The sequence below is a fragment of the Cetorhinus maximus genome, chromosome 6 (assembly GCF_964194155.1).
Source record: "Cetorhinus maximus chromosome 6, sCetMax3.hap1.1, whole genome shotgun sequence".
Classification (NCBI taxonomy): domain Eukaryota; kingdom Metazoa; phylum Chordata; class Chondrichthyes; order Lamniformes; family Cetorhinidae; genus Cetorhinus; species Cetorhinus maximus.
This window is the reverse complement of record NC_135884.1, coordinates 28,035,157-28,051,717: the sequence shown is the minus strand read 5'-3', so window position 1 is coordinate 28,051,717 and position 16,561 is coordinate 28,035,157. Positions and strand designations below refer to the sequence as shown.

Sequence of the window (16,561 nt, the reverse complement as noted above, 5' to 3'; positions counted from 1 at the left end):
CAAAAAAGCCATTAGACCTCCAGCGGCACCAAAGAGATGAAATTTTTGCTCTTCAATCTTTAAAAAACCTGCACACAAGCACCACCTTAAATTGCAAACAAATCATATTAATTTGAAGATGTATATTTAGAAATGACGCACAGTTAAGCATGAAATGGGGGACTGCGAACAGATTGCAAACCCTTTAGTTTCAATGTTTTACCGTATTGAGTAACCACAGCATTATTTTATAATGTTTTAAGACAGCAGCGGAAGTAATAAATCCATCGTAAACATTTGTTTGTTGCACCATATACTGCTTTTGTTATGAGCATACATTTTTGCAGAAGTCCGCTGTGCAAATCTTGCCATAACTTTGGCCATTCTTTCGTAGTTTCCACGGCTCTTCAGCAGATGAGTAGGAGAAGCTCTAGAAATTCACCCCCGAGGTTTTTAAAACAGTGCCATGCCGACTCTCGTATGTTAGCTAATTTGATGAACAGGCAGCCAGGGAGCTTTGTCTCTGTGTCAGCCCTAGCTCAGTTGGTAATGCTCTCATCTCCTGAATCAGAAGGTTGTGGGTTCAAGCCTCACTCCAACACTTGGGCACAAAATTCAAGGTTGACACTCCAGTGGAGCATTGAGGAGTTGCTGCACTGCCTCTCAAATGAGACATTAAACTGAGACCCTGTCTGTCCCCTCAGGTGGATGTAAAAAATCCATGGCTCTTTTTTAAAGAAGAGCAGGGGAGTTAAGTCAGCGTCCTGGCAAATATTATCCCTCAATCAACATCTTCCTCTTCATTCAGGTACCATATCCTAAGAGGACCTTGGTGACCATGGACTTAAATTGGTTTGGTCCATGGTTATGCTTGACAAAGTGCTGCAGTGGTTTGCCATTGCCTTCTGCAGTATGACTGACCAGGATACACTGATGTTCTTACTGCCTGTCATCAGGCATGCTGAAAGGATTTACAGGCTGATAATCAACCTGTTTGGCCACGTTATGAATGCACCTCCCATGGCCATCAAGTCCTGAAGTGGGAATTGAATCCTGAGCTTCTGGCCCAAAGGTATGGATCCTGCCATTGCACCACAAAACCTGCCCCCAGACAATATCAGAAAACAGAATTGACTGCTGTATTTTCTACATTACAATGGTGACTTCAAAAGTACTTCGTTGGCTGTGAAACATTTTGGGACTCCCAGTAGTTGTCAAAAGCACTATATAAATGCAAGTCTTTCTTCTATATTCATGGGTATCCTCTATTACCTGACAACTGTTTCCAGTCCCCATTTGCGCTGTTTGTATGAGGGGCAACAAAATATTGTTAGTTAGATTTTCCCCATAATCTAACTTATGGGCAGTGGGTTATGGGGGCACCTTCAGCAATCAGCTGTTTTGTTGGTCTCACTACGAATGGTGTGTATGGAAACTATAAAAAACGGGCAGCTGGCAACTATGGATGTTTGGTGGAAGACAGAGAAAAGCCATTATTCTCAAAATAATTCTATTCTCGTCACTATAGTGAAGTGAGTGAAGTTGTACTTCTATTATTTTATTCACTTTCAACCAGTGTTATTTTTATTAACTAACTAACTAAAGTATTTATTTGTATCACTTTGGAAACAGTCTCAAAATTAATGGAGCAATTTCTATGAAACATGGATGTGTGTCATGACACTTGTTAAACTGCAATGTTTGGTACAATAACTGAACACATGATTGAAACTTTGATCATACTGTGTTCAGTTAAGACATTTGGACTTATACAGGACCACCATTTGCACAATACTGCTGCCTATTATGTTGTCCTGTTGTATTTAAACTCCAGCTCTTTCTTCATATTTTTCAGCATTTTAAGCTATGTAAAAATATGTTTCATTTTTCATAGGCTTCGAAGAATATGTTAAGTGTGGCTGGCAGAGAAAGTGTAAACAATCAAAACGATGTAGTAAAATTTGGAATACAAGAGCAGAACAAAAGCAAAGCTGAAGTGAAATGGAAATACAAGGTAGGATGATTCTACAAAAATGTAACTGTATTACACATGTCTTCTCTCAGTGCTTATTGTAATGTGTTAAAATCAATGATGGAAGTTGTCGTCAGCAGTGCTGTCAAGTGGCACTTACTCAGCAATAACCTACTCACTGATGTTCAGTTTGGGTTCCACCAGGGCTTGGCTCCTAACTTCATTGCAGCCTTGATCCAAACATGGCTAAAAGAGCTGAACTCAAGAGGTCAGGTGCCCTTCACATCAAGGCAGCATTTGACTGAGTGTGGCATCAAAGAAGCCTAGCAAAACTGAAGTGAACTGGGAATCAGTGGGGGTAAACTCTCCACTGGTTGGAGTCATATCTAGCACAAAGGAAGATGGTTGTGGTTGTTGGGAGCCAAACATTTCAGTCCCAGGACATCACTGCAGGAGTTCCTCAGGGTAGTGTTCTGGGTCCAATCACTTTCAGCTGTTTCATCAATGACTTTCCCTCCAATATTCGATCAAAAGTGGGGATGTTCACTGATGATTGCACAATGTTCAACACCATTCGCTACTCCTCAGATACTGAAGCAATCCATGTCCATTGCAGCAAGGCCTGGACAATATTCAGGCTTGGGCAGATAAGTGGCAAGTAATGGCCTTAATAAGCCTTTTAATTGTCGGTGGGCACGCTGCCAACTTCTGTGCGCGCCCGCCAACCGAAATATCGTGAGAGTGCACGATGACGTTGGGATGCTTGCCCCACATCATTGCGTGTCATTTTACACTCGAGCAGGCCAGGCATGTGCCTACTCAGCGAAAAATCCTGCCCTTGTTTTCTATCACTTGTTGTTCAACTGTATTGTTGATTGTATGGCCTGATTAGTGAATCCATGGGCAGAATCTTCTGTTCAGCGAGCGGGGGCAGGGCCCGCATGCCGACATGTAAAATGACGTGGGGCGACGTCGGGCATGCGTCCTGACGTCACCCTGTGTCATTTAGATTTTCAGGTTGGCGGGTGCGCAGCCAACTCGGCTGTGCGCCCGCTGACCTGTCAACAGCCTATTAAGGCCATTAAAAAATTAATTGAAACCATTAATGGACCTGCCTGTCCAACCTTAAGGTTGGTGGGCAGGCCGGGAGCCCTGGTGGGCTTCTGAAAAAGTGTGAAACCTCATCCACGGGCGGGATGAGGTTTCATGAGTATTAAAAAATCTCAGAATATTTCAAAATAAAAGTTATGGACATGTCCCAACTCATGTGACAGTGTCACATGAGGGGACATGGCAGTGAAATTTTTCTCATCTTTATTTGAAGTTTCAAACCTGAGCCGATCTCCCTGAGGCAGCACTTTGCCTCAGGGAGATCTGTGCACTCTTTTGCGCGCATGCGCTTAAGAGTGCACTCCCGGCTCAGGGAATCTCACCCCCCCCCCACCCACACGGGGAGCGCATAGCGCCTCCAGGCAGATGTCACGCAGGGCAGGCCTTAATTGGCTTGCCCACGTAAAATGGCGGCGCGCCCCCGATTGAGGGCGCCGATCAGGAACCCTCCCACCCACGCCCGCTCCCACGTTTCCTCCCAACATGGTGGGGGGAAATGTTGGCCCAGGAGAAATGTTTTATTTGTGTGAAAAGTTGTCAGCCTGCTACCAGGAACTTTTAATTCTCCACTATTGTTGAGGTAACGTCATTGACTTTCAAAAGTAACACTATCTCAAATGATGACTGATCAAACAGTAGCACTGAACTCTGCATTTGACATACTGGCAAATTCAGAATAATTAGGTAAAATGGAGGATGTACCTTGTAGTCTAGCCCTTGAAATTGACCCACCTTTCCTCAGTTTTTTGGCAGTTATACAAAGAATTGAGGAAAAGTAGGTTAATTTCAGGGACTAGACTACAAGATGCATGTTACATTCTGGGCAGTGAAGAAACAATATAGTCTTAACAGAAGACACAGGCAATTTTAAACTTATATAAATGTTTAAAGGTTTTATTTTTGTAGTACAATAAGGCCAGCATTTGACAAAAAGCAAAGAATTAGAGATGCTGGAAATCTGAAATAAAGATAGAAATGCTGGAAACACTCAGCAGGTCAGTGAGCATCTGTGGGTAAAACAGATTAATTAGCTTTTTGTACGTAATTCTGATGAAGGATCGACAGCTGAAACATTAGCTCATCTGTTCTCCGTAATGATGCTGACTGACTTGCTGAGTGTTTCCAGTGTTTTCTGTCTTTAAGATTAGCATTTAAGTTAGATGGTATTTGAAATGGATTATTTCTGTTTATTGTGAACATCCAGAACTAAAATCTGGTTTTTTTGAGGGAATTTGAGTGGTTTGATTAAATAATCTCAAGACTTTCGGGAAACTTGGAGAATACTTATTGAAAGAACCTGGAACATATAAATCACCTTATACAACATGTTGGCTGGCGTTTTTGCATTCTGTGGTTTACATCACCACCAGAACTCCAAAAATAATTAGTGGTTTCAATGCTTTAAGCACCCTTCTCCCTCCTGGTCTAGATACTATAATCTTCATTAAATTGTTTAAAAAGTTCAAAAACATTCTTTTTTAATTTCCTAATTTTGTGCAATTTTACATAACATCCCAGGAACATCAGGTCATGGCAAATCATTAACTCAATTTACCAGTGGATTTTTACTGCTTCGATAGGGAGTTTGGTGACCAGGATTCGGTCACCTTCTTGACAGCATTTGCAGGTTTCCAGGTTGGAAAACTTACTCTAACAGGAGGACCTTGTGAAGGTTGCTGTCCCGCTTTCTCCTGATGTCCGCAGGGAAAACATCCTCCTCAATGAGCACCACTGGCTGACAGTTAACGAAGCACTTCCACTGTCACAGGGAGCGGAATCATCCAGATTTGCACTAAGTGTGGTAGCGGATGGAAAAAAGAATGTTTTACCCACCGGCCACAATGGCGGTTTTTCACGCTGCATCGTCCCAATCCTGCTTCATTAATCATGCACTCCTTGGAAACATGCCGTTTCGATGGCGGGCAGCCTCCGATTTGCCCGCTACGCATCACCCCACCTCGTCCTCATGCCGGGCGCCATACTTAAAGTGCAGCTGTGCACACATCTCTCAGTGCTTCCAGCCTAGGACTGCTGCACAGAAGACATAGCCCCGAAAGGCAAGAAGACTGCACTTCCCTCGATTTAGGAATACCTTTTGGACACCATGGAGGCCCACCGTGATGTCCTGTGCACCGGCTCTGGGCTAAAAGAGGCAGCAACATCACCAATTTGGCTTGGGAGGTGGTGGCAGTGGTGCTCATTGCGAACGCCCTGCAAAAGAAGACAGCTACACAGTGCTGAAAGAGGATGAATGATCTCTTCTGTTCTGCCAGGTTAAGTCACTGTTATCATTACTCTCAACTCACACACTCTCAAACCCATCACACATCCACAGGGATCGCATTCACTGCCAGTTCAAGGGACGCCACCATTCACTCTTTCATACACGCCTTCATTGTCCTCATCCTGTCCATGGCACCACTCACCACCCACACATGCCTGGCATACTTATCTGCCTGGCAGGCATCCTGCTTACACTCTCTCCATCTGTCTTCATGCAGGACAAGCTGGCACACAACAAGAGAGAGAGGTCATAGACTGGTGGAGGAATGCCTGAAGTCAAGATCCTCACGGACTTTGAAAACAGAGCCATCGAGCTGGCTGGCGAAGATCTGGACGGTTCCTCTGCTGACGTTGAGGTCGGTGGTACACTACTAAGTGAGGATCCAGCAGTGCAACATCCATCAGACAACCATGCTGTGAGTGATGTGTCCTCTTTCACAGGCACTGCCATGCACTAATTATCTCTCCTTGCTTTCTCAGGCACATTTGGGAAACAGGCGAGGGGGTCCACGTTGCAGGCCCTCAACTCAAACCCTGAAGATACCTTGGAAGAGGATTCTGCTGAAACCCCAATTGAAGACCTGTCACAGCGCTCCCACACCCTCCACCCAGCGCAGAGACACACGCCCCTGTGGGATCTAGTTCTAGAGTAGCCTCAGGGTCACAATCTGGTGAGCACATCGCACTGTCTGATCCACAGCAGGAAGCGGCAGGGACTTCCCAGGTTTCTGGCACTCAGAGGACTGCTGGAAGCCAGAAATCCGTTGAGTCTGAATCAGATGGTGAACGTCTGGACTTGGTCATATCTCAGTTGCTGAAACTGCAAAGACAACCCTGGGAACATCAGGAAGGGATGTCCACTGCACTCCTCAGATTGCAAGACATGATGGAGGGGTCCGTCCGCCTCCAGTCTGAGATGATAGTGCCGGCATGCCAATACACCGAGGTCAACACTGGTAGAATGGTGGCTGCCGTGGAGACCTTGGTCTGGGACATCGCTCCTGTACTGCTGCGCGGGCTGAACTCCATCACTGACGCCATAGTTGGCCTCCAACAGAGTGTGTGCTAGAGGGGTGCGGGGCTGCTCGATCTCACTCCAGCCTCCCCATCTCCTCAAGGAGTCAGCCAGGGGCCCTTGGGCACCCATAGGGAGGAGGATCAGCAGATGCACACCCTGGGGCCATCCACCCAGGTGACTCCAGGACTCCAGCCCATCCAAATTGTCTTTTCCTGTGACCCAAGCAGCTCCAGCTCCACAGGCTGAGGAGGGTGTCACTGCCACACAGCAGGTGCCCGAAAGCAGGCTGGGGCCTTCAAGGTCTTGGCCCTTCAGAGGATGCCCGTCAAGGTCATCACAGACTGGGCATTGCAGTCAGCTGGCTGCCTCTACCTCCAGTGTGGATGTCGGTGGAGCACCAAGATGTCGCGACATGGTTAGGAAAGTTAAGAAGATGTAACTGTTTCGAGTACATTCACAGTTCTTGACTTTTTTTTTGTTCAAAGTCCTGGAGTGGGACATGAACCCACAACCTTCTGACTCAAAGGTGAGAGTGCTATGAACTGAGCCACAGCTGACACCTAGTTGCACAGCCTGGGCACGGGTGTTAATCACTTGTAAATAATGTTCACTGTTGTAAGGATACGCCAAAGAATTTCTCCTGCCATGCCTCCTTGTTCTGATGAGCAGTGTTCGTGTCACTCAGATGTGAAACCTTGGTTCCTGCACAAGACAAAGGCAGGTGTCTCAGTCCAGGGCCTCTTCCCTGTAAAATGTGTAACCTTCAGACCAAAGTGATGGTCCAGCTTCACACTCACTGGGCATATTAATGATGCCTGCACCTCGATGGTGCTTGTCATTGCTGCCAGAATATCGTGGGAAGGGATAACAGAGTTCTATCATTCTCTCTTTGTGCTCTCAGCACCTTTGAGGTAGGACTGGTTCCCCATCTCTTCAGCATCTGTGACCAGTGAAACTGCTCCTGAAGGGCTCAGGTGCTGAAGGCTGATGAAGGATCAGGTGCATTTAAAAGTTTCATGGTTGCGTCTCCATGACAGGAGTCTCACGGAGGATATTCGCGCTGCCGTCAGCCAGACTGGAGTCAAACATTCACAGATGCAATGTGAGGATCTATGTTGTCTCCTCACTGTATGTTACATCATCCTCCATGAATCTAGCAGCTATGAGGGTCTCCCAAGTGCACCTGCATTAAATGGCCAGTGTGATGGCCGCATCACCAGCATCCTGGCCTTTAAGGACCTCCTCTCCTTCATCCCCATCAAAGTTGTCCTCATTGGAGGAGACCTATAGCTGCTCCATCTCCTCCACAGCCAGCTCCTCTCCCCATTGCAGCGCCAGGTTGTAAAGGGTGCAGCAGGCAACGGCGATGCATGACACCCTCTGTGGACTACATTGCAGGGCTCCACCAGACCAGCCCAGGCACCAGAACCTCATTTTCAACATTCCGGTGGTTCACTCCAACAAGTTGTGAGCTGCTGCATGAGCCTCATTATAGTGTCGCTCTGTTGCAGTCTGAGGCCGCCGCACGGGTGTCATCAGCCATATCCTTGTCCCCAAAGAGCCAACCCGGCAGCCTCTGTGGACCCTGGAAGACGTCAGGCATCTGAGACCGACTGAGAATGTAGAAGTCGTGGACACTCCCTGGGAACCATGTGCAGACCTGCAGGATGCGTCTGTGGTGGTCGCACACCAGCCCAATATTCAGTGAGTGCAAACCCTTGCAGTTGACACAGTTGCCATGGAGATCTAAGCGTCATGTGAGTGCAGTTGATGCACCCTGCGCTTGTGGAGACCTGAGATCTGGGCAAATCCCAGTGCTCTTGCATCCTGGCTTTCCTGGTCCCAGGCGAAATGTACAAAGTTGTGCGCCTTTGCGAAGATGGCATCCATGACCTCATGGATGCGTTTGTAGGTGGAGGCTTGTGATATCACACAGAGGTCACCTGTGGAGCCCTGAAAGGAGGCACTGGCTTAAAAATTGAGCGCCGCAGTCACTTTCATGGCCACGGACAGTGGATGCCCTCCAAGCCCCTGTGCTGCCAATTCTTGCAGTAGCTGGAAAATGTGACCGACCAGTTCCCTAGACATGCGCAGTCTTCAGCGACAACTAGTTCTCGATCATCTGCAGGAATGAAAGGCGGCGTCTGTAGACTTGGGTCTGGCTAGGCGCTGACCAGTGGTGGCTCACTATGGCTCTTCGGTGGTGTGAGAGAGGCCCCAGCTGCCCCTTCTTCCTGAGGGTGCTGCTCCTCCTCCTGTCCAGCCAGGCATGTCCGTCACTCTCCTCCTTCGTCTCCGCTCTCTGTAAGCCATGAGGTATACAGCTAGGTCACCAGGCTCCATGACCCTGATCTACTCCTCCTGCAGGATGAAAGAGAGAGATGCAAGGATTAGGTTGAGTGTACCAAGAACCTCTCTTGGTTAAGCCTGAAGGCCCTTAATGCACCCCAGAGAGTGCTGGCCACCACTTAGATGGCCAGAATATAGTGCGCTGTCTAGCTGCCTGAAACCCCAAACACCTCCGCCCCACTCCACCTGAATGATTGGTGACAGCTTTGCCCATTGGACTGCATTCTGTGCTTGTAGCTCAGGCACAGGCATTCTCCTAACCCACACTGCAAGGCTGCACTGTTAGCCTGAACCCTGGGGAGACTGGTCCAAACTGGAACGATGACATTGCAAGGCGCTCTGATCATCTCCACCAGTGACTACTCCATCGCCAGCTTTATCAAGGAGATTGTACACTGTGCCAGTCATCCAGTTGTTCTGCAGTCCTCTAAAACGTTCATTAGTTAGCAGTCTGCGCCCGAGGGGTGAATAGCTCTGGTGCATTTTGTGGCACTTTCAGGCCTCTGCGTTGCTTGAGTGGGCAGATAAGCTAGAGGCCCGACTCCAAGCACGTCAATGTGGCTGCATCTGAACTGTCCCAGCTGCGGAGGAATGGTCACTTTATACAAAGTTTCCCTAATGCTTGGCTGCTTCCCTCCCACGTGCTTGTGTACTTCCATCAATCGCTTGCAGCTCTTCCCCCCCCCCCACCAACTTGCTTCAACCGCAGGGCAGCCCCTGCGCCGGCACCGCACTGTCAGCCAGCTGGGAAAATGCAATTTGCCTGTGGCCTTGCTTGAATACACAGTGCCTCAGCCTTGAGGTCCCACAGGTGTCCCTCGCAAGTGCTGCGCAACGTTACTGTGCACTCACCTCCGAGTTCCCCTCGAAGTGCAGCTCGCCAACTGCATGCCTTATAAATGTTGTTGTGAAGCACGCTGACGTGCTTGGATGATCCAACGCGGGGGGGTGATTCTGGTGAGCTGGGCTTATGAAGTTCCCGATGTCCAGAGACGGGAAATACAGCAGAGCAGATGGTTGCAAACGTGTTTCACAACAGCGTGAAACTGATTTTTGGCCTTCCCGCCATATTTTCCGCTCACGCCCGCCATGACATCTGATGCCAGCGGGCATGGAAAACACCGCCTGGGATATTAAAAAAAACCCATGCTCTGGTCTGAAATCCCATCATCTCTGCTGGAACACACTCCACACCCTACAAACTGACGAAAGCTCCTTTTCGCAATGACGCACTTCCTGGTTGACTGCAAACATCACCAACCTCAACCTGATAACTGACCCCAAGTGATGAAGTCCCAGGTTTCAACCTTCCACCGAAAATTTGGACAATCCTCAACTGCTTAAAGATGGGCCAAGGAAGACGTGGCCACTCGGTCCACAAGTGAAACATGAGGAGCAGCTCAAACTGTGACTGTGGCCATCCAAGTGAAATCATCACCCATATACTGAGCTCCTGCCTCTGAGAGATCCATTCCTTGTGGCATCACAACCATTCACACTGCATTGAATGGATTGTTAAGCTCAACATCGGACTATAACTGCTTCCCCAGCTGTACGAAATCTATGTGTCATTAAATCCATGGTATTATCTCTGAATGAAATTGCATAAAATTAGTAAAATTAAATCAAATTTGAAAAAAATTGTATTCATTGTTACAAAAATAGTGCGCATTAAATACTCATGGCTTATGAAGATTAAGCTTGTATAACTGGAATAATTTGTCCTGCCTGCAATGTTTTATGGCTTATTGCGGTTAACACCGCTAAGTAGTTTATTTTTATAAGCTATGTAGCCTCTGATATGTGGTGGCTGTCTTCTTAAAGCTAGTCTTCTCTTCTAGTCCAAAATTGCAACATTTTATATTGGTCTGCCAAAGTTTGATTTATAAAGAAGGGCTGCAATGGTCCTGCATTCTCTGACTGATGTTGCAGTTTAACGAGGAAAGAGAAAATGGAGCCAATGACATTCAATTTGTAGTAGACTGAGATCCTAACAGTTCAGTCTGTATTTTTTACCAACAACTCTGACTCATGGGAGTGAGGAGTGACTTAGAAGGTGTAGGTGGTATTTCCGCTCAATGTTGGTTGAGGACAGCTTGCTTTGATGCTTAAGCCAATTGTATAATTATATAATTATCAAGAATTTTGTGCAGAATAGAAAGAAAGAAGAAAATATTTACATGACCTTAAGACTTTGATGTCCCAGACACTTTGCTGTCAATTAAGTACTTCTGAAGTGGAGCCACTGTTGTAATGTTGGTGAAATGGCAGTTAGTCAACACACAGCAAGATCCCACAGACAGCAATTAAATAAATGATTAGTTAAAATGTTTTAATGGCATTGGTTGAGAGATAAATTCTAGCTAACACACCAGGTGAACTCTTCTATTGTTCTTCTAATAATGCCATAGGAACATGCAGACATGACCTTGGTTTAATGTCCTGTATGTAAGAAAGCATCTCTGGCAATGCAGCATTCTCCTAGTAGTGTACAAAAATGTCAGTCTAGATTATGTACTCAAACCTTGGATTGGGAATGGAATTCACAATCTGCTGACTCAAAGGCAAGAGTGCTATCAGGGAGACAAGGTGGATATGGAAAAATTGACAAGAGGTTTATTTACAGAAGTCCTTAGTCAGTGAGTTCTTATGCAATAATGCAACTATAACAGGAATGCTAAACGTAAGTGATACAGCTGATACTGTATTTAACAACAGGTGAAACAACGTCCTTTCAGAGATGAAAATCTCATGCTTACATTTTCTTTGCTTCCCAGAACAGTAAACCAGATTCTCTGCTCAAAATGGAAGATGGAAAATCAGATAAATCGTTTTTGACAGGAAACAAAGACAACAGCAAGCTCAAGTTGGTCTTCACTAATAAAAAACTGTTGAGGTGTGTGAATAAAGTATTTAATCAAAAATATCTTCAACTGTTTTTAATTGAACCTCATTCATCCAAAGGTTTGAAAGCATTAACTCAGTGAGTTGACAGAATAATTGGTAAAAAATGACAAATGCGGCATAAAAACCAAACCTTCTCCGGGGCAGCATGAAATAAATGTGTTACTTTCAAAATTATGTTATATCAGTAATCATGGTATGTGTTTGATCTAAGCCTGGACACTAATACAGTAATAATAGATGTATTTTTCAATCTGCGCTCAGATACTTAATTTTAAACATCAACTATTCATCCGTTTAATTGTGTTTTGTAAGTTATTTATACTGCACTAAGCTGTTCATATAAAAATTACACATTTTATTTTGATATGTGAATATAAAACTATTGGTGAAAGGGTTAGATACTTTATGATAGTCAAAGTTAATTGTCATCTGTATTTGAATAATTATGAGGATTACAGCAGCTAATTAGTTTTGCATTTTAACGCACTAGTCTATAATTTTCCTCGAGGTTTCCATTCTTTCTTAGACCTCCTCACTGCTTATAGACTCACTGCTTTTCGAGAGACTAAATTAAAGTGGAAGTCACCCCACAACACACTCTACCATGCAGATTTTAAATAAGGATCATGTCATATTGATGTTTATCTCAAGTAGACATTTCTAAATAGTTATAAATGGAAAATTGTTTGGGTGTCAAAAGTTGAGCAGGTCATTAACCTTTGCGCTTGATATTGCGAATATATGAACAAGGAGCAGGAATAGGCCCTTCGGCCCTTCGAGCCTGCTCTGCTATTTAATATCACGGCTGATCTGAGAGTAACCTCAAATCTGCATCTCGCCAACCCCCGATAGCCTTTCACCACCTTGCTTACCAAGAACCTATCCAACGCTGCCTTAAAAATATTCAAAGACTCAGCTTCCACTGTCTTTTCAGGAAGAAAGTTCCAAAAGCTCACAACCCTTTGAGAGAGAAAATTTCGCCTCATCTCTGTTTTAAATGGGTGACCCCTTATTTTTAAACGGTGACCCCTAGTTCTGGATTGTCCCACAAGAGGAACCATCCTCTCCACATATAATATGTCTCAGTCAAATCGCCACTTACTCTTCTAAACTCCAGCGGATATAAGCCTATTTTAATTAGCAAATCTTCAATGAAGTGCAAGGAAAAGAAACAGATAGTGTAATGGGTTAGATGAATATCTTTGTCCTTTAAATATTTTCTCCCTGTCTTGCATATATATCAAGGCCACCTGGCTGCTGTTGAATACATAACGTTTTGCCAGCCCTAACCAGTTACAGGTGAACATATGTGACAACAATTTCCTGTGTAATAAACAGCATAGTTTGGACCATTGGACCCATTGATTCTGAGTTATTGTTTTTACCTCACATAATTGTATAAATATTGGTTAGCCTCCATCTGGAATATTGTGGGCAAATCTGGGCAACACATTTCAGGAAGGATCTCGAGGCCTTGGAGAGGGTGCAGAGGAGGTTTTCTAAATTGGTACCAGGGACGAAAGACTTAAGTGCAGAGACTAGAGAAACTAGGATTGTTCTTCTTGCAGCTGAGCAGGTTAAGGGAAGGTTTAATAGGTGTTCAAAACCTCGAAGAGTTTAGATAGAATAGATAATGAAAAAGTCTTTCCAGTGGCAGAAGGGTTGGTAACTAGATGACACAGATTTAAAGTAATTGACAAAAAAACAGTGGGTACATGAAGTTTTTTTGTCACATTGCATTGTTATGATCTGGAATGCACTGTCTGACAGGGTAGTGAAAGCAGATTCAAAAGGGATTGGATAATAAATACTTCTAATGGAAAAGTTGCAGGGCTGTGGGGAAAAGACTATTTGGATATTCTTCTAAAGACTAGGCATAAACAAGATGGGTCGAAGGCTCCATTCTGGCGTGCCGATCCTTGAGTTTGTGACCTAACGAATCTAGTCCCACTCTTCTACTCACTCCCCAAGTACTTTAATGTTCTTCTTTTTAAAAACAACCAATTCTCTTTTCTAAAAAATTCATGAATTCTATGTCAGTGATAATTTGAGGTAGAGAATTCCACATTCTAACTGCCTTTCTACTCTTGTCTTTAATTCTTTCTGTGATTATTTTAAATTTGTGCTCACTCATTGCTGTACTGAACAATGAAAAAAGTTGAAACTTTCACAAAACTTCATAATCTTGAAAACCTCAATTAGGTCACTGCTTAACCTATCCAATTACAGTGAAAACTGCTGTAATTTCTGAAGCCACTATTCTAGAACTAAAAGTCTTAACTCCTATATCATTCTAGTGAATCTATACTACATCTTTCTTAATACTTTTTCATCATTCCTTTAATGGGTTGCCCAAAGCTGTACACAATATTCCAACCTTAACCTAAGGTTTTGAACAAGCTCAACAAAATAAGAAAAGTTAAAGATTGCCTTATATCAAACGAAGCGGCTTATAAGGTTGCCAGAAAAAGCGGTGAGCCCAAGAATTGGGAGCAATTCAGAATCCAGCAAAGGAGGCCAAGAAACTGATAAAGAAAGGGAAATGAGACTATGAATGCAAGCTAGTGAGAATCATAAAGGTAGCCTATAAAAGTTTCTTTAGGTATGTGAAAAGGAAAAGATTAGCAAGGACAAATGTGAGTCCATTACAGGCAGAGACAGGAGAATTTATAATGGAGAATAGGGAGATTGTGGAGAAACTAAACAATTACTTTGTGCCTGTCTTCATGGAGAAAGATACAGAAAATCTCCCAGAAATACCAGGGAACCAAGGAGCTTGTGGAAATAAGGAACTGAAAGAAATTAGTATTAGTAAAGAGATAGTACTTGAAAAAGTAATTGGATTAAAGGTTGATAAGTCAACCTGGGCCTGATGAGCTACATCCCAGAGTGTTGAAGGAGGTGGATATAGAGATAATGGATGCATTGGTGGTTATCTTTCAAAATTCTATAAATTCTGGAAAGGTTCCTGCAGACTGAAAAGTAGCAAATGTAACCCCCCCTTTTAAGAAGGGAGGGAGAGAGAAAACTGACAACAACAGACCTGTTAGTTTGACGTCAGCAATAGGGAAAATATTAGAATCTATTTTAAAGGATGTGATAACTAGACACTTGGAAAATAATGATATGATTGGGCAGAGCCAACATGGATTTATGAAAGGGAAATCATGTTTGACAAATCTGTTCACGTAGGTGCCTGGCAGCCAGGAGGGTGGAGGGAGCAAAGGATCTGTGTGGTGATCACGAGAGCTAGGGAGCTACCAGTATGGGCTTGGGAGCTCGGTGATCACTGGAGGTCCGGTTATCATGGTTCGGCAGGTTGTTGATCATAAGAGGCAGGGCGGAGAGCTGGTTTTTGGGTCTTGGGAGGTTGGCAATCACTAAGATTGGGAGCTAGAGACCGGGGCTTGGAAGATCAGCAATTGTGGGGACGGGGTCAGGAAGAGAGAGGCCACAATCGGAGCTGTGGGAGGCTGAATGGTTCCTTGAGGGGCTGGTCCTGGTCGATAAAAGCTCCTGTAAAAGGCACTTATATTCTTGAAACAGCAGCTCTCGTCGTCCTTTTACTGCCTGGGAAACATACGCACCAACTGTTAGGTTTAAATCAGGCTCCCAATTGCACTGTGGGCGCCTAATATAAATATGTTCCTGATGTTTCCCACCTCTCCAAGGTGGGGCTAATTTCTGTCTCCATAGCGTCGCTCGACTTCACCCCTGTCTTAGCTTATCTGCTGCTGAAACCCTCAACTTTGTCTTCGTTACCTCTAAACTCAACTATTCCAATGCACCAAGATAAAAGCAAAATACTGCGGATGCTGGAAATCTGAAACAAAAACAAAAATCGCTGGAAAAACTCAACAGGTCTGACAGCATTTGTGGAGAGAGAGACAGAATCAATGTTTCAAATCCAGATTTCTGCTTCTCTTTAGTTCTGAAGAAGAGTCATCTGGACTCAAAACGTTGACTCTGTTTTTCTCTCCACGGAAGGTGTCAGACCTGCTGAGTTTTTCCGGCGAGTTTTGATTTTATTCCAAAGCACTGCTGGCTATTCTCCCACATTCTGCCCTCTGTAAACTTGAGGTCATCCAAAACTCTGCTGCCTATGTCTTAACTTGCAGAAAGTCCCATCCTGCTATCACCCCTGTGCTCACGGAACTACATTGGCTCCTGGTCAAACAACATCTTGATTTTAAAATTCTCACCCTTGCTATCAAATCTCTCCATGGCCTTGTCCCTCCCCATCTCTGTAATCTCCTCCAAGCCCACATCGCCCCAACATATCTGCACTTCTGTAATTCTGGCCTCTTGTGCATTCCCAATCATGTTTGCTGCACCATTGGTGGCCATGCCTTTAGTTGCCTAGACCCCAAGCTCCCTCCACATCTCCACTTCTCTCCCTCACTTTCCTCCTTTAAGACGCTTCTTAAAACTTGCCTCATGGACCAAGCTGTTGGGCATCTGACCTAATATCATCTTATGTCGCTTTGTGTCATACTTTGTTTTATAATGCTTCTATATAAAGCACCTTGGGACTTTTCATTACGTTAAAGGCACTATATAAATACAAGTTGTTGTTGCACTCGTCGACATGAAACCCACTGCCATAAAGCTGGCAGTGGGAGTATTTGCGGCAGGTTTGGGCTGTTTTCCCAGTTAAAGGTTTTAATCCCCACCCTGACCTTCTGCCTCCTGTTTTGGGAGTATTAGCATTGAAATCATTGTTTCTACAGAATAGTTTCAGCTCCCTGTTAATGACTGCATCAACTATTTAAACCCTGTACAACTGGTCAGATAGAAATTCTGATCTCAGAGTTGTTTGAAATTGGTAAAAACTAAAATGATTCAAATTTTCAGCCTGCTGGCGAGCTTAATAATGAGTTTGTAATAACTACCCTACACTTGCTACAAAATCTTTTTTTTTAAATAACACAAATGATTGACGG

The 16,561-nt window shown here is 44.5% G+C and overlaps 1 protein-coding gene across 4 annotated transcripts in view; it reads left to right on the top strand.

The window, feature by feature from the left end:
• phf2 (PHD finger protein 2) overlaps positions 1-16,561 on the top strand; it is a 151,334-nt gene that overhangs the window by 105,212 nt on the left and 29,561 nt on the right. For all 4 annotated transcript variants that reach the window (XM_078543487.1, XM_078543484.1, XM_078543483.1 and 1 more), the window contains 2 exons: positions 1,874-1,993; positions 11,489-11,607. In XM_078543487.1, the coding sequence (XP_078399613.1) occupies positions 1,874-1,993; positions 11,489-11,607 (239 nt within the window). The remainder of the gene's footprint in view (positions 1-1,873; positions 1,994-11,488; positions 11,608-16,561) is intronic.